Source organism: Solea solea, chromosome 4, assembly GCF_958295425.1.
Source record: "Solea solea chromosome 4, fSolSol10.1, whole genome shotgun sequence".
NCBI classification, from domain to species: Eukaryota; Metazoa; Chordata; class Actinopteri; order Pleuronectiformes; family Soleidae; genus Solea; species Solea solea.
The window spans coordinates 24,612,931-24,632,803 of NC_081137.1; the positions used below are offsets into that span (position 1 = coordinate 24,612,931).

At 42.8% G+C, this 19,873-nt stretch overlaps 3 protein-coding genes across 5 annotated transcripts; 2 read left to right on the forward strand and 1 right to left on the reverse strand.

Annotated features, from left to right (window-relative positions):
* The first annotated feature begins 617 nt into the window (after positions 1–617).
* Positions 618–7,676, forward strand: inpp5kb (inositol polyphosphate-5-phosphatase Kb). 3 transcript variants are annotated; one of them, XM_058627587.1, is made up of 14 exons: positions 618–838; positions 1,721–1,772; positions 3,456–3,560; positions 3,677–3,785; positions 4,222–4,338; positions 5,297–5,472; positions 5,574–5,685; positions 5,758–5,867; positions 5,968–5,994; positions 6,613–6,823; positions 6,916–7,053; positions 7,123–7,206; positions 7,290–7,394; positions 7,481–7,676. In XM_058627587.1, exons 2-14 carry the CDS (start codon positions 1,729–1,731, stop codon positions 7,547–7,549), a joined length of 1,407 nt encoding a protein of 468 aa, XP_058483570.1. In that variant the 5' UTR covers positions 618–838; positions 1,721–1,728; the 3' UTR covers positions 7,550–7,676. The 3 variants fall into 3 exon arrangements, with proteins under 3 accessions (XP_058483570.1, XP_058483568.1, XP_058483569.1); XM_058627585.1 differs by lacking the exons at positions 618–838; positions 1,721–1,772 and adding an exon at positions 2,322–3,330; XM_058627586.1 differs by lacking the exons at positions 618–838; positions 1,721–1,772; positions 5,968–5,994 and adding an exon at positions 2,327–3,330.
* Positions 7,677–8,898: 1,222 nt separating this feature from the next.
* On the forward strand, positions 8,899–14,963 carry nle1 (notchless homolog 1 (Drosophila)). The gene is made up of 13 exons (XM_058627938.1): positions 8,899–9,006; positions 10,038–10,198; positions 10,454–10,674; positions 11,067–11,146; positions 11,253–11,329; positions 11,412–11,509; positions 12,791–12,983; positions 13,080–13,215; positions 13,350–13,396; positions 13,493–13,695; positions 13,809–13,968; positions 14,051–14,121; positions 14,215–14,963. The coding sequence occupies exons 2-13, from the start codon at positions 10,061–10,063 to the stop codon at positions 14,225–14,227; spliced, it is 1,437 nt and encodes a 478-aa protein (XP_058483921.1). The 5' UTR covers positions 8,899–9,006; positions 10,038–10,060; the 3' UTR covers positions 14,228–14,963.
* Positions 14,964–15,102: 139 nt separating this feature from the next.
* Positions 15,103–19,056, reverse strand: slc25a1a (solute carrier family 25 member 1a). Its single transcript, XM_058627939.1, has 9 exons — positions 18,662–19,056; positions 18,150–18,257; positions 17,949–18,048; positions 17,603–17,741; positions 17,442–17,526; positions 17,230–17,334; positions 16,992–17,107; positions 16,527–16,600; positions 15,103–16,437 (listed from the first exon to the last, which is right to left on the reverse strand). Exons 1-9 carry the CDS (start codon positions 18,885–18,887, stop codon positions 16,323–16,325), a joined length of 1,068 nt encoding a protein of 355 aa, XP_058483922.1. The 5' UTR covers positions 18,888–19,056; the 3' UTR covers positions 15,103–16,322.
* Between the last annotated feature and the right edge of the window lie 817 nt (positions 19,057–19,873).

Consider the following 19,873-nt stretch of genomic DNA (forward strand, 5'->3'; position numbering starts at 1 on the left):
GTCCTTGAACCGTCCAGGTCTCAATGTTGGTCCTCGTCTGATCTGAAGATCTGGTCTGTGTCTTTGCTCCATGTTTCTCTTTGACTTAAACGTTGCCTCGCTCAAGGCTGTAATACTTGATCGTCTTCGTTATTTTCTCCACAACATTAAACTGAAATAAAAGAGAAGTCAGTGCAGTGATCTCATCACTGCTTCATTATCTCGGGTCAAACACAGAGAGTCCGGGGATTCTCCTTCTCAAAGTCTTGTAATTATGTAAAGAATGAAAGCACCTGTGAGTTCAATAAAAGTGAGAGCAGCAGGCGACAGAAAGCACACAGGGTCAGATGAGTCAGGCGTCGAGTGGCAAAGATGACGTGAAATCCTGATTAAAACAAGAGAAATGAAGCATAAAGGTTATTTAAAACACAGTGTGTCGTGTATGAAGTGGTGAAAACACCAGAGTAAAGGAGCTCGGACACATTCCATACTGTGAAGAAAGTGGAGGATTATTGATGAACTCACAAAGAGAGCTTTAATGCAACAAACGCCATGCGTCATGGTGACATTCAGTGAACACACATGTCCATTCATGACTGAGCGAATACTTTGTGACTGCACTGTGAGCCAACCTGGCATAAGAGCTTGATCCGATGTTCTGCTTTAAGTCCAGAGCAGGTCGTGAGTGTGAGGGAGAACGAGAGGGGCCAGAGTGAAGGGAAGTGAAAGAGTCAGACAACGGGACTCAACGTAGGAAAACAGGTCCAGGCTCTGGACTCACCTCTGGAGATCTTTGTCATCTGTGCACAGGGGGTCTGCGGTTTCTTCCAGACGCCACGAGAGACACACACAGATCTGGGTAATGTACTGAGCCGAGGATGGAGATGACTCTTCTGACGGTCTCCAGACAAAAGACTCGTTGTGCATCAGATTAGTGTTTGAGCTGTTTTCGTCTTTTGCACGAGTGAAAGTTAAAAGTTTAAAGCTGCGTTCAATGTTGAGTGTCGTTCCCAGGTGGAGGAATGTGAAAGGTTTTGGGATTCTTTGCAGCATCGGCAGTTGTTACCAGAATATTAGTGACCGTGATAAGACAGCTGGATCTTTGTCTGCATTGTCCTGACATTTGTCAAAGTGTCTCATCTGAGTTTGTTTTGGATCATCGTCAGAAAAACCCAACAACAAACATTAAACTGAACAGAATGCAGATGCTTATTGGAGACCAAAGTTTTTCAAAAACATGTTATTAGAATAAAATGCATCGTTGTTGCTTTAACCAGCATCACAACCACAGACACGGTCTTCAGGTTTGTCAGTGATCAGCCACTAGGGGGCGACTCCACTGGCTTTTCAAAAAATAACTCCATCCATGAATGGAAATCTGGGAAAATGAGTCTGTAATGTAAATAAACATGATCGTGAGGATTTAATGATTCTGTTCACGTTCAGAGGAAAGAAGATCATGACACTTGTGAGTGGACACCAGTATCACATCAGCAGTTACATTTGTAGTCATTTTAGCAAAACACTCCCATAAACAGGTATTTAAAATACAATGAAATGACTTTTATAACATTAGGAATATTTTCATCATATTTTAGCTGCTGTGTTTGATGTAATGTTGCATTCTGTGACACTGTCCCTTTAACACCAGGTTTGATACGATTACAAAGCCATTTCAGAAATGACTTTGTGTGTGTGTGTGTGTGTGTGTGTGTGTGTGTGTGTGTGTGTGTGTGTGCAGGGGAGAAAATGAGCGCTGGAAAATCTCAAAGTGTTGGGAAAGACAAGTGCAGGTAAGACTGGTGTTCATCATCTTTTTCTTTGTCCAGGCGCGCACACACACACACACACACACACACACACACACACACAGAGAGAGAAAGTCTGTGTCTTAATGGATTGTAAGTTTTCTAAAGCTCAGTCAAACATAGTCTTTGTGTGATGAAGCTTTTCTCACTGCACTAAATCCCTGTCATGTGCTCTAATTCTCTTCATGTGGTTTAGATCAGCTTTATTTTTAATAAAGGGCTCATTTTTTTCAGGTAAATATAATCACTGTTGTATTTACTGATGCATGTAACCCATAATAATAAAGTCATTACAGAGTCAGTCTCAGAATCAGATGGACTTGGATTGTAACACTTTTATTTTTCTACATTTGTTTAAAAACACCAGATTATTTTCTAACGTCTGAAACGAAGCTTTTCTCCTAAAGCTGAATCTATTATCTCTAAAACTGTTGCATCTGTTGAAATGTATTGTGCAATGAGTTTGTTGGAACAATAACATTTGGAGTTATTAAAAATGCACCTATAGTTTATAATTATCTGTATAAACATCATTGAGAATTCTGAGTTCAGCTCCTCCAACAACAACAACCTTTCATCTATATGAGCAGAGGCTGGATTGAGGTCAAAGGAAGCTAATGCTATTGTTGAGCTGATGTGCGCTCACTAATGCACGGCCGTGATCACAGAGTGAGACTTCTCAGCTGAGCTTTACTAAAACCTCTTAGGGATCTGAACTCTTGCTCAAGTCTTGCAGCATTACTCACAAAGATGGAGGATCAACCTCAAGTCCACTCCTGGTTCTCCATGTGACCCAAACACACACACACACACACACACTCACACACACACACACACACACTCACATGCCAGCGATTAGAGTCCAAATCAGACTCATTCTTGCCCACATTCCTGAGTCGACCCCACCGCTCTGTGAATGGTTGCTCCATCGCTGCAGGACCACAGAGGACTGAGCCACAGACAGGACCACAGAGGACTGAGCCACAGACAGGACCACAGAGGACTGAGCCACAGACGGGACCACAGAGAGCTGAGCCACAGACAGGACCACAGTGGACTGAGCCACAGACGGGACCACAGAGGACTGAGCCACAAACGGTACCACACCAACGCACACGCTCTGCACTCTGGGCTTCCTCACAGTTTTATTCCGGGTCAGTTTGGAGGAACCCACGACAGAAGCCGCCTGAGGCACCAACAACAAACCAGGTGACATCACATGGCTGCAGTCCATCCAGCAGAAGTCTGAGGAGGAATCTGTTGACAGGATTTTTTTCATTTTCTTTTTTGAAATAAACGCCCTGAGCCACAAAACAAAGATGGACTTCTTCACAGACACAGGTGTGCGTGTGCGCTCAGACAGCATGAGCAGCTCAGCGTCTCAGGGCTCGAGGTCAAAGGTTCTCCTCCGCCAGCGTCTGACACAGCTGCTCACCTGCATCGAGGACATGAGCTCTGACGATGAAGCCAGTGAGGAAGTGTCGCGCACGCTGGACGAAGCCTTTCAGCTCTGTGGACGCTCCGTGCCCTCAGACGCCTTCAGGTCCACACACAGAGAGTTGTTATCATGAACCGTGCGCCACGTTTATTATGACAGTGAAGATGCTATAACTTTGAATCTAAGTAAAATTATTATTGTGCTGAACCAATAAAAACACACACTTACAGGCTGCACATGGTGACGTGGAACGTGGCCACAGCGGAGCCTCCTGAAGACGTGACGTCTCTGCTGCAGCTCGATGTCCAGCCTCCCACAGACCTCTATGTGATTGGGTGAGTGACAGAAACATGGATTTTAACTTCACACTGTCTCTCTGGACCACAGCAGCACGGTTAGAGCACTGACTGCTGTTGCTGTTGTGTGTTTGTGTTGTGTTTGTGTTTGTCAGTCTGCAGGAGGTGAACTCCACGCCTGTGAGGTTCATCTCAGACCTGGTGGTGGACGACTCCTGGAGCCACATGTTTATGGACACACTGGCTCCCAGAGGATTCATCAAGGTGAGAGACGACACCTACACTGCATCAATAGCTCAGTGTTTCTGATGCCTCAGGAGATCAAAGCACTTTTACACTGAGAAATAAACATGTGTTTATATTTTAAAGTTACATTTCACAAAGCTCATATAAGTTTATCATGTGGGTTAATAACCCTCAGTGCTCACAGCTGCACCCGTGGGAATAATACACTACTCCTTATATGGACATCCTGTGTGTGTGTGTGTGTGTGTGTGTGTGTGATTGTAGGTCACATATTCAGGCTTTAGTTTGTGCTGAAAAAAAGGATATAATATATATATATATATATATATATATATATATATATACATATATGTATGTTGCAAATAATTCTTATGTTTAAACATAGTAATGTAAAGAAGCAGCAGTGATGCTCTGTGTTAACTCCGCTCTGATCTCACTCTCTCACTGTTTCCAGGTGACATCAGTGAGGATGCAGGGTTTGCTGCTGCTGGTTTTTGCCAAACAAATTCACCTGCCGTTCATCAGAAACATCCAGACCACCTACACACGCACCGGCATCTTCGGCTACTGGGTAACAAACATGTTAACACAACGCTGAGAGCAGAGACAACAACACAGTTACAGTGTGTTCCCCAGGAATCCTCTGAGTTTTAGGAGGTTATGAAAGAGCATTGTGTTTGTTCAGTGAAACATCAACAGCACTGAGTGAATGCAATCACTAACAAAGAACACTCAGTGGAAGAACAACACAAACACTTTCACTCATAATGGGAGTTACAAAGGAAAACATCACATTTCATGAGAAAGAGAAAAGACACTTTTTATAACAAAAAAGGTCGAGCAAAGTCAGCTACAGGTTAAGATCATCTGTTCTCTCGTCTTCCTGATGGAGCGAGACATAAGGTGACTCTAATTATTATTATTTCATCCATTCTCATCACATACTCTGGTTTATACAGTAGAACACGTACCACTGGTGGTACACGTACCACAGTTTGAGAACTGTAAACCTACAGCAAATTAACTCATTTAAACATGATCGCGCTGCATCTTTATTATTGTGAGTTTATGATTGTGAATTATTTATTTTACTCTATAATATATAATAATAATACTATGATGGATGGATGAAGGATGATGGATGATGAATGGATGAAGGATGATGTATGATGTATGATGGATGATGGATGGATGATGGATGATGGATGGATGATGGATGATGGATGATGGACGATGGATGGATGATGTATGATGGATGATGGATGATGGATGGATGAAGGATGATGTATGATGGATGATGTATGATGGATGATTGATGATGGATGATGGATGGATGATGGATGATGGACGATGGATGGATGATGTATGATGTATGATGGATGATGGATGGATGATGGATAGATGATGGATAGATGATGGATGATGGATGATGGGTGATGGATGTATGATGGATGATGGATGGATGATGGATGGATAGATGTTTCTTCTCCTGCATATATGAGGCTACAGTGTCTCCTGTGTCCTCTCAGGGTAATAAAGGGGGCGTGTCCATGCGGTTTTCCTTCTATGGCCACACCCTGTGCTTCCTCAACTGTCACCTCTCAGCTCACATGAACTACGCTCTGGAGCGCGTCGATGAGTTCGAGCACATCCTGGAGACACAAGACTTTGACATCAGTGACACGCCTCACGTGCTGGACCATAAGTCAGCGCTCACACACACACACACACACACACGCACACACACTGAGGGTTGTTGTGGTTGTGTAGAAGGTAAAACCAGAACTGTCCCCTCCTCTCACACAGGGTGGTGTTCTGCTTTGGTGACCTGAACTTCAGGATTGCAGACCATGGTCTGCACTTCCTCCGCTCATCCATCAACAGTGGACGTGTGAATTTACTGTGGGGCAAAGACCAGGTGATGTGTTTAAAATACACACACACACACACACACTTCTTATACTGACTTATTTTATTATTTATTTTGCAGCTCACCATGATGAAGCAGAAGGAAGCGTTCCTGCAGGAATTTGAGGAAGGGCCATTAAATTTTAAACCCACCTACAAGTTTGACCGTAACTCAAACACCTATGACACCAGGTAACACGAGCGTCACACACACACACACACACACACGTGTGTCACATGCAGCCAAACCTCATCTGTGCATCTGTGTTGTTTCCATTTGAATGTTGTACAGCTCTCCAAAGACGTGGTTTGGTTTTCAGTAAGACCAGCTCCACCTTTTGTTTGTGTTGCATGCCCCACACTCCTTTAGTTCCTTAGTCACCACAGTATTCCTAATATTCCTCTCAGAAAGAGCTCTTTGGCGCTGCTGCCTGTAACCATGTACAGACCCAGGCCCCTGCAGCGCTGCAGCACCACCCTCCTCTTCCTCCTCACCTCCCTCACCTGGTGGCTGCTCTCTGTCTGGTTAGGGGCCTGGTACAGGGAGCTAGACCCGCCCAGGTGGGTGTCTCCATAGATTTGAAACCCTCTTTAACATAGGTGAGGTTACATACATATGTTTGTATGTATGAAGGAAGTAAGTGGAGACACTGAGGTGATGAAGTGCAGATTTATGTCACCGGGCTCTGCAGCTCCTCCTGCTCTCAGCACCCCCACTGTTTTGTATCTGCATTATGCATTTGTTGCTTTTTACCGTGAACGTATGTCGACATGAGTTGTTTGTCAAATCCTGACGTCACTCATGTCTTCATAATGATTAACTCTGCCCTGCGTGTGCTTGCTGTTTGACCTTTAACACCATTCTTTCTTGTATTTCTGTATAAAAACAAATAGAAATGTGACATTTACTCACTATAGTGTTGTTTGCTTTGCTCAGTGGTAAGAAGAGGAAACCAGCGTGGACAGACCGGATCCTCTGGCGCATCAAACCCCAAACTCCACCATCAGAGGACGACGAGAAGGCAGTGATTTCTACTGATGATGGACAGGACGAGTTTCCAATCCTGGTCACGCAGGATAAATATGACAGTGACATGAACTACGGCATCAGTGACCACAAACCTGTCATTGCAACCTTCAGTGTAGAGGTAAGTGTTGTACACTGTGTGTTGTTGTTGTTGTTGTTGTTGTTGTTGTTGTTGTCAGTTGTGGTTATTTAATAGAAACTTGTGTCCCACAGCTGAGGAAATGCTTCGACACACCCGTGGTTCACGTCTCTCCTGTGGGTGTGTGGAGCGCTGACCAGGACGCGCTCCTTAACTACACCGTTCAAGAGGACTTCATGTCCTCCACGTGGGACTGGATCGGTTTGTACAAGGTACTGAGACGGAACAACTAATAATATCATAGAAGACAGATCAGAGGTCACGAGTTTGTCGTCCTGCAGGTGGGATTTAAGAGTGCGTGCGACTATGAGACCTTTGTGTGGGTGAGGGAGAAGGAGCTGCCAGAGACAAATGAACTCATCCAGGTAAAACGAAGCGTTTGCATTAAAAGCAGGTGATGATGAGAGCAGACTGCAGATCTACAGACGTGTGCATGTTCTGCTTACAGATATCTGTGGAGAAGGATGACATCCCTCTGCTTGGTGGACAGTATGTGTTGGGTTACTACAGCACAAACATGCAGAGCATCATTGGCCTGAGCAGCAACTTCCAGGTGAGTGAACTTTGACTGTTGAATGAAAACAATCCAGAAGATCTACAACGTCAACAAGATCAAACATCTTTGTTTTCTTTTTGCAGATCCTGGAGTCGAAGCGTGCTGTCATGGAAGGCCTTGTTCCTGAGAACATGAACGGGCTCAACAAATAACAACCACATCTGACTGAGACTTCTCCATGCTCCAAAACAACTGTCATTAAAGAACATGGACTGCAAACGATGTGATTTGTTGTTTTTGGACTTGTGCCTTTAATGAATTAAAGTCAAATTCACTCTGGCTGCAGTTTCTTTGCAAGAGAAAAAGCGTTTTCTCCCGTTTTCTCGCTGGTTCAAACACAAAATACAGGAATCAATACACAAAAGAAGGTTTGGTTTTTAAAAGTATCAGTAATAGAGAACTACTTTTTACCTTAATGAAGAAAGAACCACGATCATAAGAGGATTATACTTTAGTGATTGTGTTTGTTTCTATTCCAATGTAAAATTGCTGCTCTCAAAGAAAAGTGTAAGAAATTCTGTGTGTTGTCATGAAATTGTGCATATTTGATATATTTTGATTGATATAATGATTAATATCACTGCTCCAGATGACAGACAGCATTGTGACGAGTGGCATGAGCTTTTATTTTTACTGTGGAAATAAGAATGATTATTAAATCACAAAACAAAATTTAGAAAGATATTCTGTTCTACAGAAGCGCATTGTGTTGCACATGATATATGACATATAATCCTATTATTAAAACATATCAGAAGAACAATATCAGTTTCCTAATGGAGGAAAACTGATGTTGTAAAGATCACATAGACCAGAGTTCTGCAGCCTTGTATTAAAAGAGTCTTTTTGTCTCTTCTCCACCCAAATAAATGTAATCTGGAGCCACAAAACCAAAAAAGAATTGGATCCATAAAATGAAGATAACATTGTGTATAAAGTTTTATGTAGAGATATACTACATATTAAAAAACATAGATTGTTGCATTTATGAAGCCTAAAAAGTAGAAAAAGAAAACGGTTGACATTTTATTACTGTTTTTACATTCTTTGAAATAAATATTAAAAAATAAAGCTTTCATTTATCAGCTTGATCCCTAAAAAATAAGTTTTCACTTTGAAAGAAACAATAAAAGAAAGAAAATAAAGATAAACCTTTTTTTCAAAGCTACTGGGGGCCATAGACAAATAAGACAATACGTTTTAATTTGTATTTTGGTATTCAAATTGTAATTTTGGCTATTTGATTTTTCAAAAGTGATATGATAACATGTTTATTTGTTTCCAGTTAAAAGAATGATCAACGTTCCCATAAAGAAGTGTAATTTAAGAATGATTTAATTAGTTAATTAATGAATGACTATCTATAATTTTGATTTAAACATAATAAAAAGTATAGGCATAAAAATGACCTAATTCTTACTGAGAAATGAGGAGAAGAAAAACAACAAAAAGTCCAGCAACAACAAGACTCTGGTCTCATTCTCCCACAATGCATTGCGGAGTGTGTCCACGGACTTGACAGCGTCAGTCTCGGGAGCATCTCTGACTCACAGACTCTTCGGTGGTGAAACACGTGCGGAGATTTTAGCGCAGCGCTAACTCACTGACGGTAAACTCCTCAACTGATGTGTGCGACAGTCTGACTTTGTTATAAAAGTGCACATGTTTGTGTAAATAAGTAACGTTTATGTCAGTGTCCGGGAACCGCGACAAAAACGAACCGTGTGTTCTAAATGTTAGCTAGCAGCTTGGCTAGTAGCGTTAGCTGTGATGCTAACGTGACGTTCGTTAGCTTCTGAAATGATTTGTTTGAGCTCAGAACGTGAATCATTTGACACGTTTGCTTCTCACTGCGATGCTGTTTTCTCCGTTTTCTCTGTAAACTATTGTGTGTGTTTAGCAGTCTGTCAGGTAGTGTAACAGGTAAAAAACACCTTCATCGCCAACTTTTTGGTTTATCAATTGATTATTATGAAATTAATCACCAACAAATATTGTTGAATTTGAGCGTTCCTTCACTTGTTTACAAGGTGATGACAGTGTGTTTGGTTTCAGCTTCTTAAATGTGAATTATCTTCTCCATTTGAGGACATTTTTAGGTTTGAAAAAAAACTATTGACTATTTGCACCATTTTGTAGATGTATGTAGAGTTATAATTGATTAACCCGGTACATATGGCTAGATTAATAGATAATGATAACCAAAATGATGGCACCAAACCATGGTTCTCAAACTGTGGTACGTGTACCTCTGGTGAGCTTCCTCTGGTGGTACAGTACTTGAATGAAATAAGTACCTAAAAATATGTATAATAATAATAATAATAATGATAATAATTCGAGTCACCTTATCTCTCGCTCCATCTTAATCTCATTTCAGTATACCAGTGTGTGTGTGTGTGTGTGTGTGTAAAGTATTTGTTAACAACACTGTATTTTAATGTTGTTGTCACTGCAACAACTTTATTTTCTCAGGTGGTTTTTGGTTTAAATAGTTTGAGAACTGTTTCCCAGAAGAATGGACTCCATAATATCAGGGTTATATCATGTGCTAGCTTTAGGATTTAGATCATGATCTGTACACTTTTATTTACTTAAATAAATGTGTTTGATTGATGTAAATATATTTTATTATCACAGTCGTATCAGAACCAAACAGAGAGATGGCGAGTGAGGACGTGGCACGGCTGTTGATCCAGTTTCAGAATGAGGAAGGCGAGGTCCTGGGTTCACCTTTCGATGTGCCGTTAGACATCACTCCAGATAAACTACAGCTGGTCTGCAATGCACTCCTGCAGAAGGTTTGTTGTGATGTTCACGTCTGCACACTCGAACATTCCACTTTTAAATGGTTAGTGAGTGTTTGTGCACTCACTAAAGACTATTAACTAATCTACAGTTCTGTGGTACTGTGTAAGTCTCAGTCTACAAACATGTCTGTCAAACTCTGAGCATTGGGATGGAAGGAACTCTTTCCCCCCCACAATTATTGATTTATTTAACGCAGGCATTTAAAGTTTGTGAATGCGTCTCATGTTGTCTGTAATTCGCTCTAGGATGAGCCAGTACCACTGGCATTTTTTGTGCGTGGAGAGGCTGAGGTGGTGTCCAGTCTGGGCTCTTGTGTGAAGACGCTTGGGGTCGAGACAGAGCAAGTCCTGCCAGTGGTGTACCAGCCTCAAGCTGTGTTCAGGGTGCGTGCTGTGGCCCGCTGCACCAGCACACTCCAGGGACACACAGAAGCTGTCATCTCCACTGCTTTCAGCCCCACTGGCAAGTAAGTAACTCTGACAGAGAATGTCTTCACCTGTTCACATGCTTTATTATGTCAGAACAGCATTGAGATCTTCTCTAGTGGGCTGTAGGCGACTGGACTGGTTTGAGTTTAGTTGAAGACGTTTCCCCTCTCATCCAGAAGACTTGACCCAGTTCCTTTGCTCTATGTGTATAGATTTTATCTTAAAGTTTTTAATGTTTAATGTTTTTGTTTTAAGGTGTTGCAGGCTTTGAATTGTACTGCGATGTGGTGTTTGTTTCTCAAAGACTCACCTATATACAGATGTTGTTCCATCTCTTTTCTTCCTTGTCAGGTGTTTTGATGATGATGGTTTTATAGACGCACTTCATGGGTCGACATGCACTTAAAGAAGTTCTCCTTTGTTGTTGTAGGTATCTGGCCAGTGGGTCTGGTGATACCACAGTACGTTTTTGGGATTTGACAACTGAGACTCCTCACCACACTGCCAGAGGTATAAAGTCTCTTCTATGGGGCATCATGATCTGCTATGTCTTGAAGGTAAAAATGATAAACCAGTGGATTTAGACGTCAGTCAGCTTTCTTCTTCTTTGTCAAAGGTCACACTCATTGGGTGCTGAGCATCGCGTGGTCACCGGATGGAAAGAAACTGGCTTCAGGGTGCAAGAACAGTCAAGTATGATTTAAAACACATGGATGTCTTGGCAGCACGTGTTTATGAATATTATGTATTTATATTTTGTGGGGAATTTCTGCAGATCTGTCTTTGGGATCCAGTGACGGGTGCACAGATGGGGAAGACGTTGACGGGACACTCAAAGTGGATCACTTGGCTCAGCTGGGAACCTCTCCATCTGTGAGTCATTGGTCTTCACTTTTGTCCATTACGATGCAGCATTTATGTTCTGAACATTCCATAAGTGTCTGAACTCCAGAATCACATTTTGGCCAGCACCATGTTGAGGTTTTGCAGCTGGTATTTCAGAGGCGGCTCCTGCAACCAGGCCCCTGTTGTACAATACCAGCTGTCAATCACTCTGGTGTCCGCTCATTTGTGCCGTGCTTCATCATGAGAAGTTGACTAATTTCCCCATAACATTCTATTTAAAATGAGTTATTTTTGCAACCAATAGAGTTTCCCTCTGGTGTCTATTCAGTGTACATTCACTTCCTGTTTGACCTCACTGAAAAAAGTCTGTTTTATATACAGTTCTTGGTTTTAAACTGATTTTATTTATTATTATTCTGAAACTGTACAGTTGAAAAAAAATGTACTTGTTGCATTAGATGCACAAAGATGTAAATGATAAAATGGATGAATTCCATTTAGGTTTCCTCAGTTTCTGGGTGTTGAATTATCAGGACACCTGCCTATAATGGATTTAAATGCTGTTTGCAGCACCTGGGAAGTTCACAATGACACAGTCATGGCATTTCTTGGGTATAAGCTACCAAAACAAGATGCCTAAACTTACTTTTGTGGGGAAAAAAACCTGAAAACATTCAATATCACCGTTACATTTGCAATTATGCAAATAATAAAAAGACAGCCGTGCAAATGAACCCTACTAAAAAGGAATCAAATGTGGGACACCCCCATATACCACACATATTCCACTTAGCTGCAGCGTCCTCAAATCAACGTGCTGCTGGGAATGAACTGAGCCACAGCTGCTCTGTAGCCACCAAGTCCTAGATCGTCATCAGTTTGACAGCAGAGGTGAGTTGAATTACACGCCAGGGGACTGTGGCAGGATCAGACATGTCTGTAATATCAGTGAATGGTTTATATAACAGCAGACATCACACTTTAATAAGTTAAAATAAAGACAAGTTAGAAGACAGAGGATTAAATGAATGTGGATGAAATAAAATTACATTGATGTTAGCTTCTTGTTAATTCTTTAAATTCTTTAAATTCATCCGTGTTGCAGAGTTGGTTTATTTACATAGCCCTTGTAGTTTTTCTGCGCCATCAAATGAATAGGTAACATAATACATAATAAAAGAAGCAGAGCTAGTGGAAAGAAGATTCTTTTGTGATGTGAAATTTCCTTTTTACATTTTGCATATTTACATATTTACATGTTTGCATGATTTCTTGTTTCTCTAATCAGCTCCTTCCTCTCATTTTCAGAAACCCAGAGTGTCGTTTCTTAGCCAGTAGCTCTAAGGACGGCTCCATCCGTGTCTGGGACACCGTGTTGGGTCGCTGTGAAAAGATCCTGACTGGACACACGCAGTCAGTCACCTGTGTGAAGTGGGGAGGTGATGGGCTTCTGTACACGTCCTCTCATGACAGAACAGTCAAAGTCTGGAGAGCCAAAGATGTAAGAGTGTGTGTGTGTGTGAGTGTGTGTGATGCTGATCGAGACTTAATGAGAGTCAAAGCAAGTCTCACTGTGTTCATTTGTGTGTGGGAACAGGGTGTGCAGTGCAGGACCCTGCAGGGTCACGCTCACTGGGTGAACACGCTGGCTCTCAGCACAGACTACGTCCTGCGCACTGGTGCTTTTGAACCTGCAAGTGCAACAATAAACCCTCAGGACCTCTCCGGATCATGTAAGTCTTGCCAGTTTCTATTGTATAATGCCAGTGTCAAATCATCTTGTCTGTTTTAATCAAATAAACAAGATAAATAAAATGTTTTTGTTCTGTAGAGAAGTGTTTGTGTAACAAGTCTTATTTTCCTCCAGTGGAAGAGCTGAAGGAGACGGCCTTGCAAAGATACAATAAAGTCAGGGTAAGTTCTTCAGCATGTTCATGAAGTAAGAATGTGTTCACATCTGTGTACACACATCATATCAGTGTCTAAACCCCTGTTCTCCCGCTGCTGCAGGGTACAGCTCCAGAGCGTTTGGTGTCTGGCTCAGATGATTTCACCTTGTTCCTGTGGAACCCTGCAGAAGATAAGAAGCCTCTGGCCAGGATGACCGGGCACAGTGCTCTGGTCAATGAAGTGCTCTTCTCCCCAGACACCAGACTCCTCGCCTCTGCATCGTTTGATAAATCCATTAAAATCTGGGATGGACGCAATGGAAAGTAAGAAAACCACTCAACTGCAATGCCAAGCATCATAAATAATGTGTATAATGCTGCCCTTGGCCAGATGATGATGGTGGTGTAAGTGTCTCTGCCTGCTTGTCTACACACAGGTACTTGTTGTCCCTGCGTGGTCATGTGGGGTCTGTGTATCAAGTGGCGTGGTCAGCAGACAGCAGGCTGCTGGTCAGTGGCAGCAGTGACAGCACTCTCAAAGTCTGGGACATAAAGACAGGAAAACTGAACATGGATCTACCGGGCCATGCTGACGAGGTAATGAAGGGAAAATGTCCTGGGTTTTTGTGACTCCTTCCTCAAAGTTGTGTGTTTATGGTCTTGTTTGTTGCATCTGCAGGTTTATGCAGTGGACTGGAGTCCTGATGGGCAAAGAGTGGCCAGTGGTGGTAAAGATAAATGTCTCAGGATGTAAGTCTCTTATCTTTTTATCAGTTTAATGAATAGTTAAACACCAGAGTTTGCTTGGACCTAACACCTTGGTTTTGTGTTGTATGTATATAGATGGAGAAGATAGCCACACCTCTGTTCTCCCTCCTGTTATTGGCTCAGGGTTCACCATCAAGAAACCTGACAGCTGCAGCAAGGGTGACGAGACTACACCTCATCCCCCCATTCAGCTTCATTAAGCTGTCCGTCAAATAGGCATCATGTCAAGGATCTCTCCTCAGGTCCTGATGCAGATGTCATGGTTGTAAAGTTATCAATGGAAATGCAGAATGAGAAACTTTATTTTTATGTCAACATCCTTCCATTGAGATCAGTGATAACAGGAGCTGTGCTTGTTCTGGAAATGCAGAAACCAAGGACATGTACTAGAGAAGTTCTTGGCCTCACTGAAAAAAAAAAAAGCAGATTAGTTTTTGGTTACTTTTTATTTCTTTTAATTCATTTTTGGGGCATAACTGCATACTGTTAAACTAGCATGGTTGCCATTTTCAGAGTGATGATGAAGTCATGTGACTTGTGTCAAACACATTTCTCAGCGTTCTGTTTGTCCCTTCCTTCACCTTAAGCTTGACTGGATGAACTGCATTCTATCCTGATGGTGACAGGTGGACTGGGGAGGCAGCAGGTGGGAGGTGATCAGTCAGTGCCGCCTTTAATCTCCTCTGTCCCGCGGTCAGCAAAGCTTTAACCCCCCGAGTTTCCTGCCCGTGCAGCAAAGCCAGCTTTGGACTGTGTGACACACACACACATCCCTGTCTATGAATAACTGTCACAAATAAATATACGTACATGTGCCAATTTTACTCAAATACTCGGTTTTCTCATTCATGTAAACGCACAAGTGTATTGTGACCAATGAATGCACATGATGTCTGAACACACACATCTTAAATGTGAACAATCTGATGAGATTTTACACAATGAATGACCATGAAAAACAAACCGTTTCCTTTGACTTTAATGACGATACAGATTTCTGATCACATGTTAGTGGTTTGGCAACATGTAAAAGTTCTCTGTGCGACACTTTAGCCTTGCATCAATGCTGCTGACGCATCCGTTCTCATCTTATTGGAGTTCACCCGTTCACACTTTGGCAAACAAAGATTCAATGCATTCAAAAAAATGACGAGTAACAGTTTTTCACCAGTTAATGTACAAAAAGCATATGAAGCAGGAAAGCTTGAGGTACAGGGAGGATATTCATGTGACATTATTACTGTAAAGAATACCAAACCACCTAAGAATGTCTTGCACAGTTGGGCATTTTTACAGCAAAGTCATGGATTCACTTATTTCAGGCAGCAAATCACCACCGAATGTAAACGTCTCCACTGTAGCTGTAAACAACATCGTCGTAGTAACTCCACTGATGCTGAACACGTCTAAATAGTGTGTGTCTGTGGACACTGTGCTACATTTGGGTTGGTCTTTACGACAGCGTGTGTGCGTGTTCATGTAATCTCAGAGTCTCTCTGTAACAGGACAGACGCCACGTGGAGTTTCATGCAGCCGAGCTCTGTGGTCAACGGTGACACGATAATGCACAAGGAACAGAATCTAAACTTTGTCACCAAGTCACAACACTTGAGTGTGATGAGGCCACGAGTGCAGTCGAGTAAGCAGTTACAGGGTGTACAAGACATTTTTTAAGCAGGTTAGTCACAGTCCTTCTCTCAGTGTTATGTACTCAGTACTCAGTGGATCAGAAGACACATTTATGGTTTAAGTAGAAAGTGGTCACTAACGGTTATAGAAAGCTAAAACAATAGAAAAACACAAAACCTCCCTTTTAACATATTCAAGTCATTTCTTTTTCATTTTCCCTCTCTAGTTAAAGCGTTTAGTAATCCTTATTTGTGCTTCTTCTCTAAAAACTGTACACTCAAGGTTCTGTTAATAAGATTATGAAACTGGTGAAGAGAATATCACCTTCCTAATCTCCGACCTTGACTTGTCCTCTCCTTCAAAGTGAAAAAAATTTAAACTGAGCTGTTTCTGCCTTTCCTTATTTTTCACTGTGTTTATACAAATCCTGCAAACAATGAGATCAGGTGATCTGAGGGAGTGCAGGGAGTTGTTATGAGCTGTGATGGAGGTGTGTGTTTGTGCGTCTTTGCTCTGTGATTCCCTCTGGACCTCTGCCGCCGCACGTCGTCCGTCTACTGTGTAATCCAGACGTTGTTGAGTAGTTTGACCACCTCCTCGTAGATGACAAAAACTATGGCTACGTCCAAGCACACGCGGCCAAGCCTGGGAACTGTGCCTTTGTAGAAACTGCAGGAAGGACGAGATTAAAATCACGTTAAATGATCTGGCCGCAGTCGAGACTGAAGTGGTGCAAAGCATGGATCAGGGTTACTCACGCCTGTGGTCCCTCGCACTTCAAGATCTGGAAGGCACAGTCGACTGTGTTTTTGTAGCGATGAGCCTCCAAACCCTGTTAAATACAAGTCAGTGTTCACACCAGACGTTCTTAATCAAGTCCTAGTTTGTTTGCTCGGAAAGTCTTCGTTTGTGGACGTGTGAATGTGCAACCGAACTCTGATCCACAACAAAGAAGTGAACTCTTAGGATTTGATGCAGCTTCATGTTTTCCTGCATTAACCAACAGATGAGCCAGTTTTCTATTCATTGTTGTCTCGTCTTCTCCTTTAGTCATTCTGAGGAGAACGCTATTCAAAAGGTTCAGTTCGTTTCACTAAAGTGTGAAAGCAAACAAGGATCGGCTGAATGTTGCAACCCCCAATCGCACCGCATTAGGTGTGAATACGACTTTAGAGATAAACCTGACAACAGTAGTGTGAACATGAGCAGGCGGGTTTTCTTACCTGCATCCTGGTCTTCACCACGTCCAGAGGTGTATTTCCAAAAACACTAGCAGCTCCAGCCGTCGCTCCAAACATTGCTGTGACTATTGGGTGCATCTCTTTCCTGGGATCATCCCCTATTTATTTTTTAATCAACATTTTGATGCATAAAGAAGGAGAAGAAAATGAATGCAGCAATCATCCAGACAGAGGAATACTTTAAACTCTTTTTGTGTGTGCAATAAATAGGTTTTATCACCTTTGTACCAGTTGCGCAGTGCATTCATCACGTAGAAGCGAATGGCCTGATTGGTTCCTTGTTTTAAAACAGTTGCCGTCAGCCCTTGATACGTCCCCCTCACACCTGGACGAGTCAGACAGATAAAGTATGAGGAAGCACGTACTGCACCACGTGCATTAATATTGCTGTAGTTATCGATCATCCGTCATCCATCGACCTGCTCCCTTTACCCTGTTCTCTAATAATCTCACTGACGCCATGGAAGAAGCCTCTGTACCTCGGCCTCAGGGAACACTGGTCATGGATCAGCTTCACCTGGAGGGAAAAGGAGGAGCTGTTTTTTAGAATCTCACCATGACTGATTCAGATGTGGACAGAGTTTTTCACAGACCTTGAGCGTCTCCATGGGACAGACGATCACTATGGCCTCTGCGATTCCTGCTCCTAACCCACACAGGAGGCTGCGGGTGTTATCTAGCCGACCTGTGGCGTCTCGCATCGGGCTGCTGAGGATCTCAAACGTGCCAAACCTGAGAGAAACATGGCAGAGTGACACATTTAAGAATACAAGACGATCCCACTCTGACTCTGTGTCGTCGGTAACTTTGTTTCACTGTTTTTCAACCAAGAATTTCAAACATTTACGGGTTAATTAACTTTGTTTTTTTAGTGTATTTCTTTGTATGTACAGTATATGATGCAGGAATGGATTATCTACGCCTTAAATACACCTTTACCTGACAGCAGATTTGGGTATAGATCCGTAGAGCAGGGAGCTGAGACCTCTGTACAGTCCTCTGAGTCCGTGGTCCTGCACTGTCAACTTCACACAGTCGCCTAAACACACAAACAGGAGTGAATGCAGGAGTGAGTAACCCAGCAGAGGACAGGAACATGTAGCTGCTGTCAGTCTCACACCTGTCCCTCTGTGACCTTACCGATCCCTCTGTATCGCGGTGGATTGGCTCTCTCGTCGAGCTGCAGCTGGGTCTTCACGTACTCTGTGGGGAAGGTGATGCAGATCTCGATTCCTCCTGCGATGCCACCTGAAGGAGAGACACACGAGTGAATCACTGCGGAACTGTTTGTGAATGCAGAGTGATGCTCATGCTCAAACCTCTGCTGACATGCAGTTTCTTGTTGTTTTAATGAACTGAGGATAGTGTCATGTTGTATAAAGCAACATCTATAAATAATGGGGGAAAAGTAATGGCTGAATTTCCCTTTCTGGTTTATACAGTAGACATATGGGTAGATATGTGTGTATGTAATCAATAAATGCATGCATGCATCTACATCGTGCAGCTGCTGCATCAACGCTGCTGGTTGAGATTTGACCCAGTTCTGCATGGATAACCAGGATGATTGGGCTTCACTCTGCAGAAAGGGGGCGACTGTGTTGAGGCTTAATCTTACAGGATGACTGAATGCAATCAACGGCGATATCAACCTGCAAGAATGGCCTTTCCGGGATGCGTGATTTTCCTCCCTCCGACCGCAGCGGCCGCCAGGTTCCTCCTCGCCGCGTACGAGCGCTGGTGGGCCGGCAGAGAGGCGAGCGCCGTGGCGGCGGTGAGACGCTGGAGCGGAGGCTGCGGATGAGGCGCAGGGCTCGGGCGTCCTCTCCTCTCACACGGACTCTCACACACGGAGAACGGCTTCAGCAGGGACGACATTTTACTTGCAGTCAAAAACAAAAAGAAAAACTCCCTCAGTGGTGATGGATCCACTCAGACAATGACAGCAGCAGCACCACAGGGAGGGCGGGGCCAGTGTGGCGGCACAGAGAGCATCAATATTCAAAGACAGGTCAGCTGATGCGCAGACCATTGGCTCGTCATGCTGTCTAATAACGTTATTCAGTCACATGACCCTGCGTGATGTTTGGCAGCCAATCACAAGCAGGACGCTGCTGCTCTGGTGTGTCCCCATCACTGTCCACACACACACACACACACCTTCACTTCAATAATCCACAATAATCTGACCACATCACAGCCTCTGACCACAGCTGCACCTTCTCCTCTGTATGTGGTGTTATCACTTAATTTCGTTGTACCTGTTACAATGACAAATAAAGATATTCTATTGTTAGACTAAATAATATATTCAATAATAGTATTTAAGTATAATTAAAACAATATACTCAATGAGCATTTGTTAATCCTGGCTGTGACATAAAAGGTAAAAAGATCTAAGATAAAGAAGAAAGAAGCAATAAGAAGAATAACTGATATATAACCGACTTTGCTTCCTTGCATGTTTTCATTTTGCTCCTGTCTCTTCATCTCTGTTCCTTTAAATAGTGATCTCCTCATGCCAGAGCATGCATGCACGCACGCACACACACACACACAGCTGCAGCTGGACCAGAACCAGAACCAGTTAATGACTAACCCTCATCTTAATCCACATCTAAGCCCTGTCCTTAACCAGTTCCTCAGAAATGAGGTTCAGCCTCATTAGGACCAAGCTTCAGTGTCCATGAGGACTACACATGTTGACAATGTCACTTTCTGTAACAGAGCAGCGCAACAATGAAAGGTCAATTACTGCACATAGCACTTCACCCCCTGTAGAGTAAGTAGAGTAATTATAACTCTGTTATTTTATTATTTTGCAGCTCTTTCACCCTCCCTGACTGGCCCATGTGAGGTTGATT

Coding starts and splice junctions, on each gene's coding strand:
- inpp5kb (XM_058627585.1), top strand. CDS start 3,107: ATGGACTTCTTCACAGACACAGGTGTGCGTGTGCGCTCAGACAGCATG. Junction 3,331..3,455: donor GTGCCCTCAGACGCCTTCAG/GTCCACACACAG, acceptor ACACACTTACAG/GCTGCACATGGTGACGTGGA. Junction 5,868..5,967: donor TCAAACACCTATGACACCAG/GTAACACGAGCG, acceptor AATGTTGTACAG/CTCTCCAAAGACGTGGTTTG.
- slc25a1a (XM_058627939.1), bottom strand. CDS start 18,887: ATGTCGTCCCTGCTGAAGCCGTTCTCCGTGTGTGAGAGTCCGTGTGAG. Junction 18,049..18,149: donor ACCGCGATACAGAGGGATCG/GTAAGGTCACAG, acceptor TTGTGTGTTTAG/GCGACTGTGTGAAGTTGACA. Junction 17,335..17,441: donor TGAGATTATTAGAGAACAGG/GTAAAGGGAGCA, acceptor TGACTCGTCCAG/GTGTGAGGGGGACGTATCAA.
- nle1 (XM_058627938.1), top strand. CDS start 10,061: ATGGCGAGTGAGGACGTGGCACGGCTGTTGATCCAGTTTCAGAATGAG. Junction 11,330..11,411: donor CAGGGTGCAAGAACAGTCAA/GTATGATTTAAA, acceptor GAATTTCTGCAG/ATCTGTCTTTGGGATCCAGT. Junction 12,984..13,079: donor AAGTCTGGAGAGCCAAAGAT/GTAAGAGTGTGT, acceptor GTGTGGGAACAG/GGTGTGCAGTGCAGGACCCT.